This window comes from Trachurus japonicus, chromosome 14 (genome assembly GCF_045865225.1).
Source record: "Trachurus japonicus isolate A0001 chromosome 14, Traja_1.0".
Classification (NCBI taxonomy): Eukaryota; Metazoa; Chordata; class Actinopteri; order Carangiformes; family Carangidae; genus Trachurus; species Trachurus japonicus.
The window spans coordinates 7,906,845-7,931,325 of record NC_140920.1 but is presented as its reverse complement, the minus strand read 5'-3'; the positions used below and the strand labels follow the sequence as shown (position 1 = coordinate 7,931,325).

General features: G+C 40.8%; 2 protein-coding genes and 2 non-coding genes across 4 annotated transcripts; 3 read left to right on the top strand and 1 right to left on the bottom strand.

The window, feature by feature from the left end:
• Positions 1-260: 260 nt before the first annotated feature.
• Positions 261-4,505, bottom strand: LOC146974183 (15-hydroxyprostaglandin dehydrogenase [NAD(+)]-like). The gene is made up of 7 exons (XM_085796799.1): positions 4,356-4,505; positions 4,110-4,233; positions 1,839-1,945; positions 1,656-1,752; positions 991-1,067; positions 729-886; positions 261-491 (listed from the first exon to the last, which is right to left on the bottom strand). Exons 1-7 carry the CDS (start codon positions 4,446-4,448, stop codon positions 374-376), a joined length of 774 nt encoding a protein of 257 aa, XP_085652925.1. The 5' UTR covers positions 4,449-4,505; the 3' UTR covers positions 261-373.
• A 634-nt stretch (positions 4,506-5,139) lies between these two features.
• trnad-guc (transfer RNA aspartic acid (anticodon GUC)) lies at positions 5,140-5,211 on the top strand. Its single transcript has one exon. It is a non-coding gene; the product is annotated as a tRNA-Asp (tRNA).
• Positions 5,212-6,471: 1,260 nt separating this feature from the next.
• On the top strand, positions 6,472-6,543 carry trnad-guc (transfer RNA aspartic acid (anticodon GUC)). Its single transcript has one exon. It is a non-coding gene; the product is annotated as a tRNA-Asp (tRNA).
• A 180-nt stretch (positions 6,544-6,723) lies between these two features.
• Positions 6,724-24,124, top strand: uimc1 (ubiquitin interaction motif containing 1). Its single transcript, XM_085797277.1, has 23 exons — positions 6,724-6,830; positions 7,030-7,127; positions 8,392-8,548; positions 8,735-8,819; positions 8,951-9,069; positions 10,519-10,702; positions 10,853-11,013; positions 11,588-12,220; positions 13,049-13,112; positions 13,930-14,039; positions 14,166-14,272; positions 15,502-15,787; positions 16,841-16,945; positions 17,134-17,189; positions 17,310-17,542; positions 18,163-18,236; positions 18,959-19,100; positions 19,630-19,944; positions 21,179-21,245; positions 21,341-21,450; positions 21,642-21,686; positions 22,430-22,463; positions 22,651-24,124. The coding sequence occupies exons 2-23, from the start codon at positions 7,075-7,077 to the stop codon at positions 22,868-22,870; spliced, it is 3,360 nt and encodes a 1,119-aa protein (XP_085653403.1). The 5' UTR covers positions 6,724-6,830; positions 7,030-7,074; the 3' UTR covers positions 22,871-24,124.
• The last annotated feature ends 357 nt before the right edge of the window (positions 24,125-24,481 follow it).

The following is a 24,481-nucleotide window of genomic DNA, read 5'->3' as shown; positions in this document are numbered from 1 at the left end:
GCACAGCAGCTGCTGAATCAGCACTCGGACTTCCTCTTGTAGTAATGCACTTCTTGCTGGTTGTCAACCGCCAGAAAACTACAAACTTCTTCACTTCTGCCATGGTTTCCTCTGTTCTCAAACCTTTAATAACACAAATGAAACCTAAAAGACACATCTAAAAATGTTATTGTGTTTTTTTCACCTCCATGTAATTCTGCTTTTCATACAATGTGCAAAAGAAGGCAAGAAACATTGACACCATGATGTTTGTGAACAAATAGGCCTACATTTAATGCACATAGTATTATGCACAAGTACACAAAGCACTTATTTTTTGTTCATTAAAGCATTGAGAGTCTCTGCAGCTGTAATGATACATGCTTCAGAGCTGCTAGACAAATGAAGGAAAGGTCACGTATTTCTTCATATTGGGAAGGATGAGCAGCGCCTCACCGTTCTTTGTGTCGTCTGTTAGCAGCTCAAGGACGCACTCAGCCACCTCAGACACACTGAAACAAAAAAAAGTACAGTGATATGAGTGAACATGCACGGACACCTTTAATGGTTAAAGGGACAACGAGGAGTTTCTATTTGGTTATAAAAAAGTCTCACGTTAATGTGGATGAATCTACGCTACCCACACTTGTTAATGGGCCCATTTTCGATAAATATATCGAATATATATATATATATATGTTGTCCCTTTAATGGAGTCACAAGAGTTGAAGCTTTGTGCAAAGACTCACTTTAACATCCCAAACTTTTCCACCAGTTGATTCGTTGCACCAGCCAGTTGGGAGAATTGTCCCAGTCGGTTGAAAATGTTGGAGAAGAGGTCAGTTTGCACGAAACCTGGGCAGAAGGCGTTGAACCGTACACCGTAGCCTGAGGCGGCTGAAGCAGCCTGATGAACAGATTCACACATGCAAATAGTGTCCAAAGAGGCACAATGGAAACTGCAAGCAATAGAATGAACGGATTAATTAATTTTAAGAAAACCATCCTTACTGCCATAGCTCGAGTGAAGCCAATCACTCCGTACTTGGTGGCTGTATAGACGGGACAGCTGAGTAGTGGGCCGAGACCTGCAAATGTGGGTCATATCAGTTCAGTCCTAACAGAGTCTGTCTAGACTTAATGCAGCAGTTTCTCCTTTAATATTTCATTAAATCTTCCACCTGTGACACTGACTGAGATATTTCTCTTCCACCATGTTTCTCGTTGCAAAGGAAAAACTTCTAAATGCAAGTCATAAGACCGTTTATTTATCCCACACTTGACAAATTTGGTTATTACAGTAGCATTGTAGCCTACAAGGTAAAGAAAAAAAGTTGAAAAATATGCAAATATATAAATATAAAACAATAAAAAACAAAGATAGAGAGACATTCAGTACAGTTATGTGCCAAATTATCTCACAAGTATATACAGTTATTTTATAAGAACAGAATAAAAATTATAAACAGTGTTGGTATTTGTAAAGTGTGCAGTTTGTACACAAAAATGAAAGTGTTGAGCATAAATAAATGCTTTTACCTCAGAGCCTTGTTTGAAAAACTATTTATAACTCTCTACAGCACAGGTCTTTCATTGATGCAGTGAAAATGAATGCACACAACATTTATAAACCTGTCTCTGTGCACATGCCTCAATGCATTGTGTGTCATTCATACCTGCCATGGATGCTGTATTGATGATCATTCCTCCCTGACCTCCAGTCAGCTTGTTCATGTGCTGCAGAGCCAGGTAGGTGACCCTGATAACACCGCTCTAGATCAGAAAGTTATATTGTGGAGTTGTGCCGCAGTTGTTAGTCCGTAAAGATTTATAGAGATAAAAACATTGTAAATCCTTACGAGGTTTATAGAGACAGTTTTCTCCCACTCGCCCTCGTTCAGGATGCCGGCATTGTTGCACACGATGTCTATCCCTCCAAAGGTTTCTACAGTTTTCTGAAAGACAGCTTTACAGCAGAAAATACGAGTTAAATGTTAACATCTCATATTCTGCAAAACAAGTTGGTTAATACTGTTTTATGTTACTGCAGCAAACACACACACCGGTACAAAACCTCTACTATACTGAGATTGTGTTATTTATTTTTTTTTAAAGATTTGTTTTTTATTAACAGAATCTCTTACAGGATATTTATGGTGCATAGCAAGCATCTACAGTTTGTTACAATGAATAGATCGTATTTTACAGAGAGAACGTACTGTACATAATCTTACAAATACACCACAAGGATGATTTCTAAACATCAGAAAAGATAATAAGAAAAGAAAAAATAATAATAAAAAATAAAAAAATAAAATATATAAAATCTAAACAAAATAAAAAATATAACATGAACCTTTCCCATCCCACCCCCCACCCTCTTCCCTTGTATGGTTCTCAATTTCCTTTCATTTACATACTTACATCGTCCATAATTTATACATAAACCCTTCTGTACACATTCATATATATATGGATCAGCGCACTACTCACAATAAACACATCAATGAACAAGTTTATACAGGAAGAATCACAGAGGGCTAATTTGAAGCTGATCCAGGAAGAGTCGCACCATCGTTATCAGCGAAGTCCAGTGAAGGCAGAATGTCTATGAAGGGGCCCCATATGTTTTCAAAGGTTGCATGCTTCCCTCTCACATTATATAATATCTTTTCAGGCGTGCAGTAAGACACAAGCTCATTAATCCAGTGTCTAGTTGATGGAGAATTTTCAGATTTCCAGTTAACCAGGATACATTTTTTCAGGGCAGTACCCACAAGTAAAATAAAGTATTTCTTATGAAAGTTCACATTAACTGAGCTTGTGTCCCCCAGAATCCAAACTTTTGGGTCCTGTTCAATTTGAATTCCTGTTACCCTTGAGGTTAATTCAATGGCACGTTTCCAATATTCTTCTAATAGTGGGCAACTCCATAGCATGTGTAGAAGGTCACCATCGGCCACTTTACATCTCTGACATCTGGAGGAAATATTGCTGTCAATTTTATGTAACCTGTAGGGGGTATAGTAAGTCCTATGAAATATATTAAATTGAATTTGTCTGTGTTTTGTGGAGATTAACACAGTTTGTGCTTGTTCCAATAGCTGATGCCATTTCTCCTCCTCATAAGCACAGCCTAAATCTGCTTCCCATTTTCCTTTTGTAGATGTTTTATCATAGACAGGTAACTTTCCATTAATGATACGATATATAGAAGATATTGTTCCTTTTGTTGAACTGCATCATTTGTTACATAAATGGGTTTCAAGAGGAGTTTCTTTTGGGATATCTGGGAATGTTTCTTTAGATTTCTCCTTAACCCAGTCTCTTATTTGTAGGAATTTGAAGAAACTATGATTAGGGAGATTGAATTTTCCTTTTAATTGTTGAAAGTTAGCAAACGTATCATTGATGTATAAGTCAGCAACTGTTTGGATTTTCCTATCCTTCCACCCCTGTAATACTGAGCCAGCGATGTGGTGTGAGAGATTGGGATTACCCCACAAAGGTGTCCTTCTAAGAAAAGAAATATCTGTGTCCAGAAGTGAGTGAGATTCTTGCCAGGCAGCTGAGATTGTGTTATTTAAAAAAAAGAGTTGACTGGTCCTCATTAGGGTTAGGGGTTAGGGCACCAATAAGACAATGTATTACTGCTTGTTAGTGTAGCTCTATCTCTTTTTACTTTTTTAAACGCACACTAAAACTATGGAGCGCGAGAATGTAGTTGACGCATGTCTTAAGCCACAAAACTCCACAGTTCTTCTTTCTTACGAGGGTTTATTGAAACCTTTCTTCAAGTTACAACAAAATAAAAACTGTGCAGCAATCCCAAAAAGGGCAATAATCATGAGCACGGTCAAAAACTAGTATGCTCTCCTCATCTCCATAGTGACAACTAAACCAAAGTACGCACATATCACGTTACACACATCTCAGCCAATAAGAAGAGTGTAGTTATTATTAACTAATAGGCATTCGTATAACCTCAATATATGAAATCAGGATAAATACAACAAATCAAAATTATTTATCACCTTATCCGCAATATACAAAATGGCTCTAACACTGCTGTAGTTATTTATAAATGTGTTTTTCCTTAAGATCATTTTTCTAACATCTCTTTATCTCACCTTTGACCTGCTCCTCAGACTCAACATCACACTTCAGGAACGCGCTTCGTTCTGGTCCATACTGTTTGTCGAGGGCTGACTTCAAACTCTTCCCTGTGGTTTCATTCACATCCAGGATCATTACCTGTAACAGCCAGGTGAAGGTTTGTCAACAGCTAGAACATGTTATTGCTGCTATTGTGCAGCAAAACACACAACATGTCATGACAGTGTTGTTGCATAGCATAACAGAGGCAATACTTTCACCTTGGCACCATTTTGCATTAGTATCTCCGTTATTGCTTTTCCTATTCCCAGTGCTGCTCCGGTCACCACAGCGACTCTCCCATTTAAAGACATTTCAGTTGTTCAAAGAAAAGAGGAGGAGGTCAGCTGTGAGATTCCTGCTGTGAGAGACAGAAAAGTGTTGAATTGAGATCATGTTGTGCATTTACACAGACAGTTAAATATTAACTTCATGTATGTTGTCATTGATTTCCTTCCATGGAGGCAAAAGAGCATGACATTAACTCTAGAGGAGCATGACATTGTTTAAAAGAATTAAAAGAAACCAGGCAGGAGGAAAGTTTAAACCTGTGTGTGTTGCATTATGAGTGAGGTAATACCATAATACTGCATTGTCTGCCCTTAGAGTGAACAGACTGCCATGGTGTGTTTTTTTTTATGTTTACCGTGTTATTTTACACAGCCCAGCTGCTGCTGTCAAATATGTCACTACAACCACTATAAGCTGGAATCCATGGGCCAACAGCGCCACCGTGAGGTCAAAATTACCCCCTACTAACTTTGCAGCCAGGATAAGATGAATCATTAATGAATGAATCATCTCTATCACCTCAGCTGAAAGGTCAGATTAAAATATTCGCTATGACTGCTAATATTTCCAATGATTAATAAAAATAAATTAAAAAACACATCAACAAAAATAAAATACTTAATTACCGGTATATATGTAAAATTAAATAAAATAATATCAAAATTGTGCCGCCTAGTGTTTAAAAGGGTAATTGCAGTTGCTAGTTTTATCCCTTCCTCGTTAGTATAGTGGACAGTATCTCCGCCTGTCACGCGGAAGACCGGGGTTCGATTCCCCGACGGGGAGAAATCTTTTTTTTTTTTTTTCCCCTCTGTTTTATGACAAACCCTAACCTATGACCCTAACTAACCCTAATAAAGAGCAATTACTGCCAACCTGCTGTCGAGGACCAGGAACAGTACAGCTTAACTCTCTTAACTTTTACCATTAATTCTCTATGGTAGTTCTTATCACTACGGATGTAATATATTTTTGGCCACAAGCGGGTTTTTGGGGGCGCTGTTTCCACATTTTAGTAAGAGTAAGAGACTCCCTTTATATTACAAATACTGGGTGAAGAGGGAGAGAGCAGCGCCAGCATCGAAGAAAGTGATCGTCCGACATATTTTACCAACAACTAACAATTTTAACAACAACAATAAAATGTCAAACGTAAGTCGGGCCTATTAGTCCAGTCATTTTATGAAAAAAGGTTGAACAAATTGCAACAGAAGCAAACTCAACTGATTTTGTATCCTCAGCATGTCCTGAAGGAAAAAAGACCCCGAAGAATCCAAAATATAACATTCATACCATAATATTTTATTTTTCTCACGTGAATAGGGTAACATTTTTTTTTTTACCTTTAGATATCACCATGAAAATTACTGAGTTGATTACTTACATTAAGACAAACAAAAAATGTATTGCAAGTTTGCAAGTATCACTCATCATATATTTCTATACCCAGCTAATTGACATGACGACTGAAACTTCTGCTGCTGCTACTAACCGTACTAGGCTGCAGAGCGATGCCGTCCTCCGTTGACTCTTCCCCGGTCTGCACCGACAACAACTTGACAGCCAATTTTTGTCTTGTCCGACCTGCTCCATCTCTGCTCAGAGGTACGTTACCGGTTTCAACCAGTTAATATAATACATCCATGGTTTCAACACGTTAATTAATAGACCTGAGGCAGGACAGACTCTGCAGTGTGTAGTAGCCTACTTATTTTAGCAAATTTGTCCTTTATGAAAAATTATTATTTGCAAATGTTTTAAATGCATTGGTTGAATAAAGCTCGTTAAACACTTCTTGTGTTTCTGCAGTATCAAATTACACTGCAAAAATATTGACCTATAATAAAAAATAAAATAAAAAGATTTGGTTTAATTTTGAGAGACTATTATCATCCAAGTGCGAGTCCAACGAAAGTTCAGACGTTGAAACGTTCAGGTCAGGAGGTGAAAATCGTTCTTTTCCAATTTCCTCGTTGAATAATCGATCGATCAGTAGATCAGTAGTGACAGAATTGGACTGTACATGTCTTACTGTACTTTTCGCCTTCCTCGTTAGTATAGTGGACAGTATCTCCGCCTGTCACGCGGAAGACCGGGGTTCGATTCCCCGACGGGGAGTTCTTTTTTTCTGCAGTCTGTGAAGGCACCACACCACACGTTTCCTTTAACCGACCGCCTGTGAAGGCGGCGCGTAGTCGTTACGTATTTTACGTCGTCGTCACGTGTTTGCGTGAAGAGAAACAAACATGGCGCCGCGAAATTGAGCAAAACCTTCAACGTGAGTGTCTATAATCTCTAAATTTTTGTTTTTGTTTGTGGTTGTTCTCAGTAGCTGCGGGTGAAATCATTAAACCAAACACACGACGTTGTCTTTTCGTTACCGATGTGGTTATTAAAACAGTTAAGTAAAAAAAAAATACGGATGTTTGTCACAGTTTTTAAGTGACTCGTAGCAGTTTGTTTCGATGTTTTCGCGCTGTTTTGGTTCAGTCCAACGTTAGATTGAGACTCTAAATGTGAGCTGGACTTGTGGTTGTTTGGTTTAATCACCAGATTAATCTCTTTTTTTTCTCTCTCTCTCCCTCCTTTTACTTTGTAACACAGAGGTGAGTTTGTTTTGGTTTCCACACTTCTTCAGCCGCCGGGCAGATGAGAGGAAGAGGAGGACAGGCTGCGTCATCATTACCATCATCATCATCTACACCGCCCAGGTAACCAAGGTAACTACTGCTGAGAGTAACCATGGCACCTGTTAATTTAACTGTTTAATGATAACTATTCTGGTAGAAGTCCTCTGTGAACTACTGATGTACAGTGCCTTGCAGAAGTATTCGTACTTTACAGATACAAACATTAAAGGGATAGTTCAACATGTAGTGAGATCCTCCTCTCACCATAACCCCTATAGTCATAGCAGTAGGTTCATTACCTTTAATTATCGGTGCATGTTTTTTTGAGATCCGCGGGGCAGAGACACGAGCTGCTCAGCGAACACAATGGAGGTGAATGGTATTTTCGCCTTTCCCCTCATCAAACTCATCAAAATACACAATCCAACAACTCCAAAACGGTCTGGTGGACAAGTTGTGGCCTGCACATTCACCACGCTATGAGATAATCATGTAACATTACGAGTTGGAGTTGTTTTTGAGGCAAGTGCGTAGCCGGAACTACATTCCAGACACGGCTGCTGCTAGGCGGAGGGATTTCAAAAGTGCAAGTAGTTCTGAGTATTTCCTTCATGTGTCGTAATGTTACATAATTATACATGACAACTGGGACAGAAGTTCACCTTCCAGCAGGACAACCAAACCAAACACACAGCCAGAGCTACAATGGGATGGTTTACATCAAAGCATATTAATGTGTTAAAAGGGCCCAGTCGAAGTCCTACAGTACAGACCTAAATCCTGTTGAGAATCTATGGCGAGACTTTGGAAAACTGCTGTTCACAGACACTCTCCAGCCAATCTGACTGAACTGGAGCTATTTTACATGGAATAATGGGCAACAACTGCAGTGTGTAGATGTGCAAAGCTGGTAGAGACAAACCCCAAAAGACTTGCAGCTGTAACTGCAGCGAAAGGTGGTTCAACAAAGTATTGACTCAGGGGAGGGGGCTGAATACATATGCATCCCACACTTTTTAGATTTTTATTTGTGAAAAATCTTGAACACATGTATAATTTTCCTTCCACTTCACAATTATGCAGTACTTTGTGTCGGTCCATCACATAAAATCCCAATAAAATACATTTGAGTTTGTCATTGTAACGTGAAAAGATGTGGAAAAGTTCAAGGGGTATGATTACTTTTTGCAAGGTGCTGTAAATTAAGGATAATTTGTGCAGCTAGTGGCAAAGTGCAGTAGGTGTCAGAATTATTGATGCAAGATGGGGAAAAAAACATTAGAAATTTGCTTTTTTTTGGGTTTAAAATGCGATTCTTGAATCTTTTGTTGTGTCTCTGTGGGTTTAAAGTCCCTCAGGGAAAGACCAGGATGCCTCTGAGGAAGCAAGTCACCCAGGATGAGAGCGACATTATTCCCTCTGAAAGCCAACAATACAACAACAACAACAACAACACACAGGAGCACGAAGCTGTCGATGACGAAGACGACAAGGTAGACGACCTGCTTTTGCTCTAAGGGCATGTCAGACGTGTAGCTCAGTGATTTGCCACATTGTCCTAAATTTCAAACTAGTAGTTAAATGAAGAGTGAAACGAGTTTCTGCAGGATTTCCTTTAGATTAATTTTTTTTTAAAAACTGTTTTTGCGTGTGTCTTTACCTTTTGTTTGTTTCTTCAGGATGAGTTCTCGTCATCGCTTCTGTCACCTTCTACAGTGCGACACAAACGCAAGAGAGAGAGGGAAAACCAGTCCAAAGAGAAAGGTACGCAGCTCACAAAAGCAGAATTTTTATTTATTTTGTGCCGTTAAATGTCAGAAGAAGATCACACAGACAGACAGTTAAAACGACCCAGACTTCTGCCTGACTGACAGTGTCTCTGTTGTTGTTTTCAGAGATGACAGAGGAGGAGATGATGGACTTGGCCCTGCGTCTGAGCGAACAGGAAGCCAGCGACAGGGAGCTCCGACTGCAGCAGGAAGAAGAAGCCATGATGAAAGCCATTCAGGAGAGCGTGAGTACAGAGTCAGTCACGGTATCATGGTATTTATTTCTTCAGAACAGAGGTCGCGGCCGGGTTGAGAACCTCTGTCATGTAGATGGATTAATGCTGTTCTTTATATACTGGTGTTGAAAATTAGCACTTGTGCTAAACACACTCAAGCAAAGCATCTGGTCTGTCCACTGGAACAGTCTTAATGTATTTGTGATGTCCATATCAAATAAATAAACATAACATAACATAATCGCTGCTGCAGTAAATGTACATATTAAAACCCTTAGGAATCTGAGCCTATTTAGTTTTTGAATAGTTTGGATTTTTGGCTTTATAAACCACATAAAAAAGTGTTTAACATGCCATCTTTAATGATCTGCCATATAAATAAAGCTGATTTGATCTGATCTGATTATTATTTTTTCCTTTTAACCTACTTTATTAACGATCCACGTCAGACGTTTCTGTTGTATTCATCAGCTGATTCGACCACCTTTTCCCAGATATATGGAAAGAAATGCGACGGCTGCCGCTCCCATCCCATTCCCTGGATAAATATGTTTTGTGCCATCAAATTAAAACCATGATATCTCCGGTTTTACATGGTCTAGCCAAGTCAAACAAAAACTGGGAGAGAGTTTCAAAACTGCACTTTCGACGGAAGTTGACAGCAGCTTTGAAGACGTCATGTGATCTGGTCACGTCTGCGTGATGATGGAGTTAATGTCAGGGTTTCCCGCAGCGCTTTCCTGTTAAGGCGGCTGCCTTAACAACAAAGAGCTGCCGCCTAAACTAACGTCTTAAAAAAAAAAAAAAGTAGCGATATTCGCCGCCGCCCCCCCCCCCCCCCGTCGGACGATGGCCGCATCCTCTCACACACATACACACCACAGAGAAGCGCGCATGCATAACAGCAGCGCGTATTGAAAGCGAAAGTTAATACGGCACGGCGTGGTGCGTCCCTCCCCCGACGATCGATCTGCCCCCCCCCCCGTCAACAGATTCGCGCCCCCCCCCCCCGTCGACAGGTCAGACACCACCTTAACTAATAAATTTTCTGGGGGAAACACTGAATGTGAAATATACATTAAATGAACTCATTACTGTGTTGTTCCAAAAATAACGTACAACTGTCTAAAGAGCACTTCTCCAAAGCATGAATGGGGCGGGGGATGTGTTAGTGTTTGGTGTGATGTCAGATTGTAGCAGCTGAAAATGTCCTGGATAATTATTTCAAGAAAAGAGTGGGAACCCTGATCTGTATGGAGTGTAGTTGTGTCTGCACTGTTTTTAAAATAATCTGAGATTTTACAGCAGCAAAAAAAAGAACATCCATAGTTGGATGCAACCTTAATAAAGGAAAACATTTCATGATGAAAGTTCTTGGATTACAGCAGCTTTAAGAAAGCAGCTGGAGAAAAGCATCTTTCTCATGTTGTTGTTGTTGTTGTTGTTGTTCTCTTTCAGATGGTCGGTCAGTCTGAGTCGTGCCCTGCTTCTCAGAGTCAGAGTCTCCTCGGTGACGGTGACGCCTCACTCAGGCTCTGCTCTCGACGGAAGCTCCTCTACCCCAACGGGAGGCCGGCGTTGCCGACCGTCGATCAGCGAGCGTCGCAGGACGTCTGCACGTCTGGGACGGACCTGAGCCGAGGTGAGTCGTGTGTGTTGCTGTTTAAATGGAAAACACATCAAAGAAGTTCGAGAAGGAGATAAATCACTGTCAATCCACGGCAAGAAACCAAACATGATGAAGCTCCCATTAAAAAACATGGCTGTGTTTTTTTGTTTTGTTTTTCTCCAGGAGTAAAAGGAAGCGGAGATGAAAATAATATCTGGAATAAAAAGCGGAAAAGGAAAGAACTAAGTCCTCTGCTGGAGATGCCGGACATGTCCCAGACTCAGAAACCATCTCAGGCGTCGCCGTGCAGCTCCGAGGTTCTGTCCCTGCGTCTGGACTCTCAGGTCTGAAACGGTGTTCGCCAGTCAAAAATAGTCTGGAGTGATCGAGCTAATGATGATAGTTAACAGAGAAAAGAAGCAAATCCTTTGACATTTGTCCTTAATGATGATCAGAACAGGTGCTGATTATAGAAAAGTATGAAAAATATAAGCAAAGCATTCAAAAATTGATAAAGTTCGACAAGATTGTCTGACAAAAAGCATCAAATCCTTGTTTTAAAAGCTGGAAATATTTTACCTTTTAGATTATAAATCTTTCTAATGAACAGTTGATACATTTCGTGAGCTTAGAATTATAAGGTTCTATCTCCATTTTTTTCAAAATTGAGTTTTTTGCATAATATCATGCATTAGTGGTCTGTTAATGCCTGTGTGGTGTTATTTTTAAATTTTCAACATTTTTTAAATTAGTTATTCATAAAATAAAAAGCTTCTATCAACCAAAACACAAGCCGAGTTGGAACTTTGATGCTCAATATCTCGGAACGACCCAAAACGGAGATAGAACCCTATAATTCTAAGCTCACGATTTATTGACTATGTTATGTGTATTTTTCTTTTCTCCTCCATGAACCAGAGCTCCGATTCGACCCAGATCGACGACGGCGACCTCCCTAAATCCCCCGTCTTCCCTCTGACCGGCTGCAGAGCCGAGGTCCAGGTCCCTCGGTTGAGCCAGGACGTGTTGGAGACCTGCAGGTCCTCGGGCTTCGTGAACTGCTCTCAGGACACGTGGGCCTCCTCCACTCAGGTGTCGCCTCCCGCTCAACCAAAGAGCCCGACTTTTCCCAGAAGTAACCCCACGTCGCGTCCGAAAAGTCCGGTCCTCTCCGAGGCGGATCAGGATCAGGATCAGGATCAGGATCAGGATCAGGATCAGGATCAGGATCAGGATCAGGGCGAGGAGGAGACAGATCTGGGTCCTGAGTATCTGAAAAGCCCCGTGTTCGACAGGACTCAGTGCGACGCGGCTTCAAGTGCCTGTAAATCCCACTCGGGGTTCACGTCCTCGTCTCAGGACAGTTCAACCTCCGTCAGGTCCTCGTCCTGTCGGCCACAGAGCCCCGTCTTCCCACAGAGCCCCGCCCCCCCACCAAAGAACCCCGACCCCCCACAGACACCGACACCACCGAGGACTCATCTGGACCAGGACCCTAACCCTAACCCTCCTTCAGCCACAGAGCTGCAGGATCCACAGAGTCTGAAGCAGGTGAGTTCAGGTGTCTCGGGGGTTATTACAGTAAACTAAAACTAAGACTAGCAGTGAAAAAATGATTTGGTTTAACGGAAATAAAAATAGAAATTACAATTTTTCCAAAAACGAGAACTAAATAAAAAATGAACAATGCAAAACTAATTAAAACTAAAGTAGAGTCAGATAACATCAGCTTAGTTGTAGTTTTCTTAGAGATGTCTAAAGCTGCAGGAAGAAAACACCACAGCTCAATATGGGACGAACTAATGAAAATCTTCAAGTCTTCTGTAGTCCTTTTGTAGTTTTTTTTTTACATTATTTTTCAGTTTTGGGTAACTTAACCTTTTATTTTAAAAAAAACCTCTGGCAGTTCACCACTTTTCACCTTTGTACCATTTCAAGCTCCTCATTGGACTTGAACTCCTTGAGTTTCAATAAAAAAAACTGGAAAAATGTTGGGGTTTCTAAAACCTCTGACCATTAGGTTTATAAATAAAGGTTATTACAATACATTTTATGATAAATGCAAAGCAGAAAATGTTTGTTTTTTATAAATCAATCAAGCATTATTTCTCTCTTGTCATCGATTGTTTAGGTTTAGTTATTTTTTGCGACCAGTTGAATCAGTTTGTTGTCACAAGTTTACTGTGATTTCAAACACTTTATTTATTTATTTATTTGTTTGTTTATTTCGGGCATGTCACACATGGCCGAAAGGGAAAGCGGGAGAAGCAAAAGCTTATCTAGTCCCGCCCCCACTTTGAATTAGGTTGGACTTTAAACTCTAATAAAACTCATAGTTGAAGAGTTGAACCTGATTTTCTTCTGTTGTCTCTTCTTTAGGACGACGAGGCCGAGCAGAAACCAGACGGCAGGTGGAACAACGTCGCCTCTTCTTCTCAGTCAGGTACCGTCGATCCTAACTCACTGCTGCCTTTTGCCTTTTGACGTCAGAGGTCACATCACTCAGTACGTTTACATGACACTTGAAAAAAACGAATTATTGCCTTAATCCGACTATAACTGGACAACTGAAGTGCATGTAAACACCTTAGTCCGACTGAAATCGGAGTTGGAGAACTCCGATTAAGACACCCAGATAATGCGATTGGAATTCGATTTTCTCCGTCATGTATAAACCTTAGTCGGAGTATAACTGGACAATGCATGAGCGCATGCTCCACAACCGTAGAGACGGCACCAAGTGGAGCAGAGAAGCCGCCCGGACCCCGCAAAGTAAAGAAAAAAAAAACAACGTCAGCGCAGATTCAATGCATTTCACACATACACAGCGCAACCAGCCAGATTGTTTTATTAGAGAGAGAGAGAGAGAGAGAGAGAGAGAGAGAGAGAGGAAAAAGGAAGCCCGTATCCTATTCTCAGCGCGAATCCGGCCCAGACTGGTGCGTCTGGTCGTGAACTGCAGTTGAGAATTTATTAATAAGCTACTAAGTTGTTTATATTCAGTTTTTTACCAGGTGACAGAAAAGTCAACAGGACAGGGGGGCGTATTAACCCGCTGAAGCAACGGGTGACGCCGCATGAGGGGGCGATGGACCCCGTCAGTTATTCGATTTTTTCAGTTGCATGTATATTGAGACAAGGACAGAAGTTCGACTTGACGCCAAAATCGAATTTTGAGCATAGCTCGATTAAGCTCTGCATGTAAACGTACTGACAGACTCTGATTCTCTGGCTCTGGTTCCTGTTTTGTTTTTTTATAGATGAAACTCAGGATCTCCATGAAACAACATCTAAAGAGTGGAACTTGTCGCAGACGGAGCTGACCAGCGACATGACGCTGCACTGGTCCGAAGAGGACGAGGACGTCACGGTACAGAGAACCACGACAGAGTTTTAATCCCTGATCATATATTCTACATTGTTTCTTTGTGTTTCCTCCTAATAAACGTCGCACCGGTCTCCGTGTCCTCACCGTTCCTGCCTCCGTCTGTTGCAGCCGGTCGGTTCTCCCAGCCCCGTCTTCCCGGAGGAGAAAGCTCCTCCTCAGGCCGACCGTCCGGCTTCGGCCCTGAACCACGTGACTACGACTCACTCCAACTGCAGGTAAGAGGAGAAAGAAAAACAAAGCTGAGGATCTGAGGATTTTTTTTTCCTCCAAATTTCTTTAGTCAGTTTGTGCAGACGGTACAGAAAAGTACATGAGTTTCACATTACATCAGAGCGTCTGCATTGGAGTGAAAGAAAACCCCAACATGAATCCCACTCTCCCTCCTGACAGCCCTTGTCAGATGTAGTCACAGTAAACAACTAAGATGTTACATAGCAACATGAGTGAATAATTAAAGTACAGTAAGACAAAATACAGTGAAATATTAAAATGATAAAGAAGAAGGGAAGGAAAAAAGAAAATAAATAAGATAAACATCAAACACATTTGAACTGCCATGTGGAATGAAAGTTAAAACCTGAAGTTGACAGATGTTTCTGATGCTGCCCACACCGCTCACTCACACTGACAGGTGAAAGCCAGAATAAAGCTTAATAAACCTCTCATTCACAACAAAGTAAAAATAATAATAATAATACAGCTGTTAAAATGAAATCTGCAGATCTCAAATGAATCACAATTGTGTGCAACATAGTGTAGCTCCACTATTCTTCACTGTTTTGTACAGAGGCTTCTCACTGCCACATATCTCTCTCTCCTACTGTGGCTCTGTGCTGCCGTAAAGCGTCCTGAAGTGTTTGCAGTCTCTAGTCAACGAACACATTAGCTGTGTCCTAATGTTATTATTTAACATTTATTTATAACATTTACACATAAACAACTACAGTTTCAAGACAGGGCTCCAGACTGACTTGTTTTACTAGGAGCACAGTGGCCCCCTAACTTCAAATTTTTGGAGCACAAGCAGAAAATTTAGGGGGCACACACAATAAATCGACTTTCAAAGCTAATATTTTATTTTATTTTATTTTTATTTTAATGTTTATTTAACAGGGACGATACATTCAACATTGCCACAAAAAATGGGAAAATGTGATGCATATAAGACGTCTAGGTTCAGCTAATTTGCAGTCTTCACATTTCCTTTTCATTTATGATCCTCACACACATCCTGTAATAACAGATTCCAGATTCTCTGAGTCGCCTATTCCACGTTTCAATGGGTGTTAAACAAAAAAAACGTTAAATTGACTGGTTGCACATGTCAAAGTTGAGGAGAAATTTACTTTAGGGGCAAACTGGAGCCGTGCAAGACCAGAAATAGAAACAGAAACAAACATCAAAATATAAATCACATTTGACATTTGTGTTCTTTTGTTTCCAGTCTCGTCTCGTCGAACGACTCAAACCAACGCTCCGTCTCACTCGGACCTTCCTCCTCCTCTGCTGCTGCTTCCTCTTCCTCGCCTGCTTCCACCTCCAAGTCTCACCCTTCCACCTCTGGTCTCAAACCACCGGCCGCCGGCGGCAGCAGCAGTCAGGACGATGCTGCCGCCGCCGCCAGAAGGACGTCGGCGGCGCCCGGGGAGCCTGGGAACGGGCCGACGGTTCACTACTACTGGGGCGTTCCCTTCTGCCCCCGCGGCCTCGACCCCGACGCCTACACTCAGGTGACTTGTCTCAGTAGCTCGGTTTCCATTACAAATATTCGCAAAATAAAAGCGATATTTCTAAAATTTCGAAGGAGTAAAATTTCTATTTGCAGGTTTTTTCCATTGAAAGGTGTTTTATGCGAATGAGCCATAATTCTTTACAGCAGAATGAGCTATTTGGTTATTCACAGGGACATGACGGACAGTTATCAGACTGAACCTCACATATTTTATCAATATTTTGATCATGTTAATCAAAATGGAAACGCTACAAAGTGTGAACGCTTCTTGTGAACGAAGAACAGACTTTTAAACAGCGACATCCCATAGCTCTCATAACATCACGACCCGTCAGACTCGATTATAAGGAAGATGGACGTTCAAAACATTTTGCGTTTAGTGATTTAACAACTGTAGTTATGTGACGGGACGACTCAACACAGGCGGTGGAGAGGGAGAACGAAGGGAAATGGAAACAAAGACTAAGGGGTTCATCATCATCTGCTCAGACCTGGCCTGGCTAACACCAGACCTCATCTCGATGTAGATTCAGATTCATTTTTTCGTTCGTTTCATTTATTTTTTTGTATTTGGGGCGTGGTTTACGAAAGCCCAGAGCTGTTTATTGGGTGCTACGAATGTCTATCACATGCGTCTGTACGTAGCTTACAGCCAATCATATCAATCATACCCGATGAGACAGAAATCTGATGAGGAAAAAAAAACGCTAAACGCTGTGCTTTTTTCAAAATAAACATGTGGTCTAAACTACGTAAAACACTTTCTAACGCTGGATCGACAAGCTATCAACAAAGTTGCTTCGGTGTGTCGTCATCGTCTTGCTGCTCCCTAGTTGAGGGGAAACTTGGGTCCATGATTTTTCCAGGCTTCTTTGCCTGCAAGGCTAGATCAGACCACTACACATTTGCGATACATTTTGATATCGACACATCTGGAAAAATTAGGAAAAAAGGGCGTAAAAATGTTTCGGCGTTATTTGAGAGGTTTTTTAGTTTCCATTACCTGTTTTTTTTTTGGGTGATATTTTGGTTTTGTGCATGCTCCTCTCAGGTGATACTGGCGCAGATGCAGGTGTACGACCGGAGCGTGAAACAGGCTCAGAGGCGTCTGCTGAGGAAGAGCCCCTGGGGGGAGCCCGTCCTGCCGCAGCCGGAGGTAACGCAACGGGTTCAGGATGAAAACTAAAGCGTCAAGTCTGAAATTTGACGTTGTGTCTCTGTAAAATATTTAGCTCTAGAGAGACACAACTGCACTGGAAAAAATAAACTTTTAAACCCCAAAACTCACACATTTGTTTGAAAGTTTATCACGGAATAAGCACTTATGATTTGTATTTTTCTCAGAAATCCCCTTCACCTGAGCCGGCAGCTGAATCTCCTCCACACCAGGTGACACGCAGGTAAAACTTTAAAAGAGGTTAAAGAAGCCCATCAACATCTCCTACCTGTAAAATGTTATTGTGATGTATTTAATGAACTTAATTGTTTTCTTATTGAAATCTTTATTTACACCTTTTCAGACGAGGTCTCCGGCTGAGAAGAAACAAACTGTGTGAACCAGCTGATGCTTCTCCAGCTGCTGAGGAGGACGAGGAGGAGGAAGAGAAGAAGGACAGAGGAGAGGAAGAGGAGGTGGAGGAGGTGGTGGACAAAGAGAAGGAGAGCGAGGGAGTGAAGGAGGACAAGGTCGAAGAGGAGAAGAATGACGGACAGATACAGATGGAAAGTGATGATGACTGTGAGGTTTGTCCAGGTACTGAAGCTTCTCACTTTTCTACATTTGTCTTAGTATTTCATTTTATTCCGGGAGACGTTTTCTGCTTTTTGCTGCAGGAAGTCATAAACTACATTTCCCAGGATTCCCTAAAAACAACGTACAGAATTATCTCATGTTTATTTTGTACCGTTAAAGATCACATGTCACTCTTACCATGAGTGTGAATCTAGTTTTCCCACTGTTGTTTTGCTGCATTTTCAAAATAAAAGCACAGCGCATATGTGCCAGTCTTGTATGTTTTTAAAATCTAGCTTTTTTCTAATTTACAAACAGATGCACCTCAAAAACTTTAATAAATGAAAACCACGACTGGATTGTTATTTTTTTTCATCAGCTGTTAAGTCACAATGAAAATTAAACGAAATTAAAACAAAAAAAGGCTATTTGTAATGAATAAAACAAAACATTTCCATGATATTAAATTATTTTGTGATTGAACTTGGACGAAACATTTGTAATAATATTTTCTTGATCAGACTTTGACATGTATATGAAAACTAATATTAATAATTAATGATACTGATGTAAAAACTCTGTTACAGGTTGAACTGAGAATAGTCTGATCATTTATGTTTTCCTTATTTTTCTAATAACAGAAACTCAACTGAGCAACCACGATGATGACGACAACACACAAGATCTGACCATGGTCACTGACACTGCAGACGAGGTGAGTTCAAGAATCCTGGGAAAAAATTAGTTTTATGACCAAAAACTAAACTTGGCTGTTTGTGTGGCTGCACTCAGGCATTGTTTCTGTAACAACACCAGGGGGCACTGACACGACTTTTACACTGGTCTCTGCCATTTAAAAGCAATTTAGAAGATCTGTTGATATAAATAACATGAGAAAACATCAGATTAATATGGGATGTTTATATTAGATATGTCAATACATCAATATTAACACCTTTTAAGTTCAAGCAGGTGAATATAATTTATTTATTTAATATAAACATCAGTGATTGAGTCAATTAACATACTTTATAATTATGCAGCAGACCATTACTACTATTTTAATCACCACTGCTCCTGCTATTTCAATTTCTATTCATTTAGGAAAGAAGGAACAATGCATATTTATGGACATTCAAATGTAAATATGTCAGATTGTCGCCCTAGACTGATTTCCATCTGTAACGAGGAAGAGGACACATACAGACAACAAGACAGCAGAGAAGAATAAGACAATAGATTATATAAAAATCGATCTACTAGTCTACTACTGATCTACACTATATATAATATAACCTGAGAACTGATGATAATTAGACATGCGTTCACCGAATATCTCATTTTGAAGAGCAGCACCACCAAGATGAAGATGGACGGATAATCTGAGGTCACATCGGTGTCATCGGTCTGGTTTTTGTTGCTCTGGTCTCTTCACAGCTCCGTCCTGATGCTCCACGTCTCCCTGAGGTGACGCTGATTCTCCGAGATCCTCCCCCCGAGGCCGAGCTGCCGCAGCCGCAGCAGCAACAGGAGGAAGAGGAGGAGGAGGAGAAGATGGAGGTGGACGAGAATGTGGATGGTGAGGCTGCACACCTAGAAAAAATCTCCTATTTTAGTCAACAACACAGAGAAAACTCAGGGTTCCCACACGTCCTGGTGGAAAATCTGGAAAACCTGGAAAATGGTTCACCAATTTTTCAGTCATGGAAACCACATGGAAGATGAGAAAAAAAAGTCAAATGTCCTGGAAAAGCTCGAGTTGTCCTGGAAAATGATTTATCACAGCTACCACAGCTCAATTTGACTTTTTCAGACTCTTCTAAAGATTTTGTTTCCAAAAAAAACAAAAAACATGTTTGTGCTGTTTTATGATAAATTTGTCATAATTTCTAAGCATTTAAGAGGTTATTTCATGAGTTAGAGCCATAGACTGCGCATTTTTAAATCAGATTTCTGGGAGAGAGAATGAAAGAGAGGAATAAACAGGGAAACAAACTGACTGCATGAATGGGACAGGGAATGAATCAGTGTATGGCGTGAAAACTAATGTCCGTCAGACTGTAGCAGCTGAAAATGTGGCTGAAAACTGTGTGTGTGATTGTTTGCAGCTACGGCGGATGGAAAGTCGGATGGCGACACCCCGATGTGTGATCGAATGGAGGAGGAGGATGAGGAGGCGGCGGCGGGAGGAGGAGGAGGAGGAGGAGGAGGAGCGGCTCACAGGGAGGATCCAGACGTGGAGGAGATAAAACACAGGCAACCTCCAAGGTCGACCTCTCCGGACTCGGCCGCCGTCGCTCCGAGCCCCGAGGCCCAGGTGGACTGTCCCATCTGTCAGGGCTCGTTCCCCGCGACCAAGATCGAGCTGCACGCGGCGTACTGCGACGGAGAGGTGGCGATGGTGGACGAGAGGCAGCCGGATGGTGAGAGGCTTTTATTTTGAAACCTGCTGCTCATCAAGGTGACCATGAAATTTAGATACAGTAAATCCTCCAATAGCAGCTCAGGCTTTTATTTGCGTCAACTGAACCGAACTGTCTTCTATCAGAGACAGGCTTTTATTTAATTTAGAACAAATCTTCTGCTCAGTAAAGATGAAACTCCTCTTCACTGGTTCTGTTGTTCCTGTCTAAAATAGTCATTTACTAGTTTAATCAGCACTAGAGGCGCCGAAAATAATCGTTTCAAAGATGCATCGAGTTTCTTAATGGGACGATTCTCAGTCGATGCAGTTATGTCACATAATCGATTTTTTTGAATTCAAATAATTCATTCAAGTTTGATGATGTCGTTCACACACAGAGACTTCACAGTGATTTATTTTATTTGAAAAGCACAATGCCAAGATTTATGTTTTGTTTTTGAGAAGTTAACAAGTGCACCTTTAAGCAGACTGGCCCTTCTTTGTGTGTTCAGACTCCAAGGAAGCTGCTGTATTGTGGAAATGCATTTAAATTTAAATTATATTTTCTATTTAATTTTATGGAAATAGAAAGTTATCATATTTATCTGACTGTTTATATTAATTAATGAAAAGGCCATGTGTGGCAACATAGAAAATTGAGGATGTCATGCATCAAAATGCATCATATAATTTCATTTTCATTTCATTTCATTTTGATTTATTCCATTCATGGTTTACATACTTCACACGATTGCACATATTTACATAATGTACACATAATCACCATAAATGAAAAGGAGCAGGATGATGGAAAACGTATAGTACCTGCCACTTTCTATAGTTATAATTGCATTGGCTTACTAGTATCAACACCAATATTATACACTATAATCAATCGAATCGTAGACTTGGTGTGTCATCAAATTGAATCATGTGGCCAGTGAAGTTGCACGCCACCAATCAGCACCAGTTAAACCGTTCTCAACGGGCCAAACAACATGACCAGGAGCTTCATGAATTTCCGTCCGGTTGAGAACAGTAGCAGGAACGAAGCAGCTTAGAAACGCCTCAAACAGGCGATCGTGGGCTTTGAGAGGTTTTGTACATTCACAACAACTTGTAGAAAATAGAAACAGATCCGGTTTCTAACTGAGACTCTGCTTTTATTTGAGAATTTACTATCGTTGTTTCCCGAGTGTTGATTTGTTTTTACCATGATGACTCCCTGCTCTCTCTCTCTCTCTACGTCACAGTGTCTCAGCGGCTCCGCAGGAAGAGACCGAGGAGACCAGAGGGAGCGGCCGAGGAGACGGTCGACGAGTAAGAAACTCCAAGAAGCCGCCATGTTTTCACCTGCACGTGTTTTTACACCTGCGTTTGACTCTCTAACTTTGGTCCCGTTGTCGTCTCCACAGGAACCAGGAGAAGTGTTACGTGTGTCAGAAAGCCGTTCCTCTCAGAGAATACAGCCGACACACCGAGCTCTGCATCCGCCGCCAACGGCCGTCCAAGAGCAACGCCCTACGTCTGAGAAACAGCACCGCCACATCTGTGAGCTTTTATTTTGAAAAACTGAGAGAAACATTTCATACAAAACGATAAAGAAGTAAAACATTTCTTGTTATTTTAAAACTTTTTGTTAATGACGGATATGTATTTAATCATAATATATGAAGTATAATTAATATAATAACTGTTCTCTCCGTGTGCAGAGAGGAAACCTGCTGTCGGCTCTGGAACACACTGAAAACAGAGACTCAGGTGAGTCTTTCACTGCAACTACTAAGAAACAGTCCCTGTTAGACCACCCGTCCTCCTTTATACGGGTTATTTTAGTCACAATTTGATTAAATACAAAACTATATAAGAACATACTGGTGTATAATATCCACTGAAATATTTAGAGTCAGTTTTTTTGCCGTACAGTGATGGAAATAACAGCGTTAGAAATAAACAGCGTTACTAACGGCGCCACTGTTTTCAGTCAAATCAAATCAAAATAGTTTCTGTTCCCCCGTTATAATGCTGTTACCATTACTGACAATGAAATGTGTTGTTTCGGCACAATTACTGTACTTGACTCACACATCTGTAACACTGAATTTGATAGGTATCTGTTGCATTGTCCCACAACAATGCAGTATAAATAGATATAATAATACTGATTTATTCTAATAAGCGTCAATTTCATTCATTTAACACATTCAGTGTTGAGTTTGATTACATACAGTTGAATTTAAAAGTTACATTGGCGAGTCCAAGACATATTTGAGCATTTTATTAAAAAAAGTAACGCTGGTAATTAGTTACTTTTATCATGTAGTAACTTTTTGTTGGGGAGAGTAATGAGTAACTTACCCAACACTGGACTCGAGTGAATGTTAAATGCAGTAAAACTTACCACAAAGTTCCTCTTGCCAGTATTAAACTGTCTGTGAGATTGATAGATCGATCAGTCGATTGAGTTATTGACTGATTGTCCTGACATGTTGCTCTGTTCACAGAGGCTGGACCATCAGGATCCAGAGTAACGCAACAGTAAGACAGGATTTAACTGTTTTAACTCGCATCATGTTTTTATTTTGTATCTCTGGACATTAATCTGTTAAAAAAAATATGATAAAATGAGTAAAATCTTATTCTGAAAGGTAACCGGCAACTTCCTGTCCAATGGATGTTTGAGTAACAGATTCATGTTGTCGTCTGTCCGTTCCTCCACCTGTAGCGAGGTGATCGATCTGCGGGACGATGATGATGACGACGACGATGACGGGGAAGAGGCGGGCGGCAGCGGCAGCGGCAGCGTCCCGACGTTCAGGATCAGCAACTCCCCCATCAGGTCGTTCACGCCGATCTCCGAGGCGACCGACTGCCTCGTCGACTTCAGGAAGCAGCCGCCGCAGCAGCAGCAGCGAACGAAGAGGCCGAACCAAAGACGAAGATGACGACGAGGAAGAAACGGAGAGAAAGAAAAAAAAACAGAAACCGGAGCCTTAACGGACGGTGAACGGGTCGGACAAGACGTCTCGGTCAGAAACGAGTGGGCCGTTCGTGCAGGTGAACAAACTCGAGCTGAGGTTCAAACTCAGGTGCAGAGGAAACCTGGTCCCGTGCCTCTGTAGGTTTTATATATTTACGTTTTTTGTGGACGTCTCAGATGTTTCAGTCTCTACCTCTACACACACACACACACACACGTCGAAGCGTCTCGTCTTCGTTACTGTAGCTTCGCTTCGACATTTGAACAACGAGGTGGCAGTGGTGTCACCGTCGCTGTGGGAACAAAACCACTGACATCATAAATATCTCAACAGCCAGTGGACGGATCACTGTGCTGCTTTCTTTTTCTGTTGTCGTTTTGTTTAATTGTTTTTTTATATATATATATAAAAAAACAGAAGCTACCGACTGATTTCAGCCTCGTCTGTAAAAGACACTTGTTAACATGTCGATGTCAAACAAAGCAGCTAAACATTAAACATCCTAAATTAAATCATTTTAGATTTATCAGCTATAATCAGTGTAGAAACATTTAGCACGTTTAGTTTGTAACACACTATAACGGAGCTGTGAGCAAATTAAAGCTGCAATCATTTAGTTGATAAATTGGATTCACCAGATTTGACAGAGTAAAAAAAAAATTAAATACATTTTTATTTTGTTAACAACTCTGGCGTCACATTAAAATGTATTAAATAATCCCAGCAGTGTTTCACTATTTATTTATTGTCTATTTATAGCATTAATACATTAATAAACACTTAGATCCTCTCACAGCTGCATTCTAGTGTGTTGTAATATATATAAATACTGATTATAAGTGATAAATACAGATTAGTTTCCATTAATGGTCATTTTTGTGCATTTACAGATAAAAACTAAATCTAAAAATGTTACTTTTAAACCACCATGCAAGCTAAATAAAGTGCGGTAGCCAATGAAAACAGTCATTGTGTCAAAGTCTGGATGTAGATCTGAGTCAATCTGAACGATTCCTCAACCTCTCTTGTAATAAATTACTGGAGTCGATTTCATCATCAACCAGATTAGAGACGGACGAGGACGTCCGTCAGCTTCCTCCTGTGTCGGTGCAACGAACAAACGTGGATCTTGATGAATCATCTTTATATTTAAAATGTTGTAATTCTGTAAATTCTGATGTGTTAGTGTAAACGCCTCTTTAACCCCAGTGAACCTTAGAGAAGCTGGATCCAGTGAACCAGGTTCTTTAAAGGGATAGTTCAACATTTTGGCAAATTGGCCCATTGCCATAATCCCTATAGTCATAGCAGTAGGTTCGTTTATTTGTCGGTGCAAGCTGTTTTTAGAATGGCGGAGCAGAGCCGCGAGCTGCTCAGAGCTACGCTACGGACGCTCATGGGATTTCTTGGTTTCCCTCATCAAACTCATCAAATACACAATCCAACAACTCCACAACGCTCTGGTGGACAAGTTGTGACCTGCACATTCACCACGCTATGAGATAATAACGCAACGTTACCAGACAGAGTTGTTTTAGAGGTAAATTCATGCAAAACCGCTGATGCGCGTTGCCC

Bases quoted from the DNA above. Each gene is read 5' to 3' on its own strand.
- LOC146974183 (XM_085796799.1), bottom strand. From the start codon at position 4,448: ATGTCTTTAAATGGGAGAGTCGCTGTGGTGACCGGAGCAGCACTGGGA. The intron at 1,068-1,655 runs GTATGAATGACA...CCACATTTGCAG, and splicing joins CAATACAGCATCCATGGCAG to GTCTCGGCCCACTACTCAGC. The intron at 887-990 runs GTAAGGATGGTT...TCTGTTCATCAG, and splicing joins GCTTCACTCGAGCTATGGCA to GCTGCTTCAGCCGCCTCAGG.
- uimc1 (XM_085797277.1), top strand. From the start codon at position 7,075: ATGAGAGGAAGAGGAGGACAGGCTGCGTCATCATTACCATCATCATCA. The intron at 19,945-21,178 runs GTGAGAGGCTTT...TCTACGTCACAG, and splicing joins GGACGAGAGGCAGCCGGATG to TGTCTCAGCGGCTCCGCAGG. The intron at 21,687-22,429 runs GTGAGTCTTTCA...CTCTGTTCACAG, and splicing joins CACTGAAAACAGAGACTCAG to AGGCTGGACCATCAGGATCC.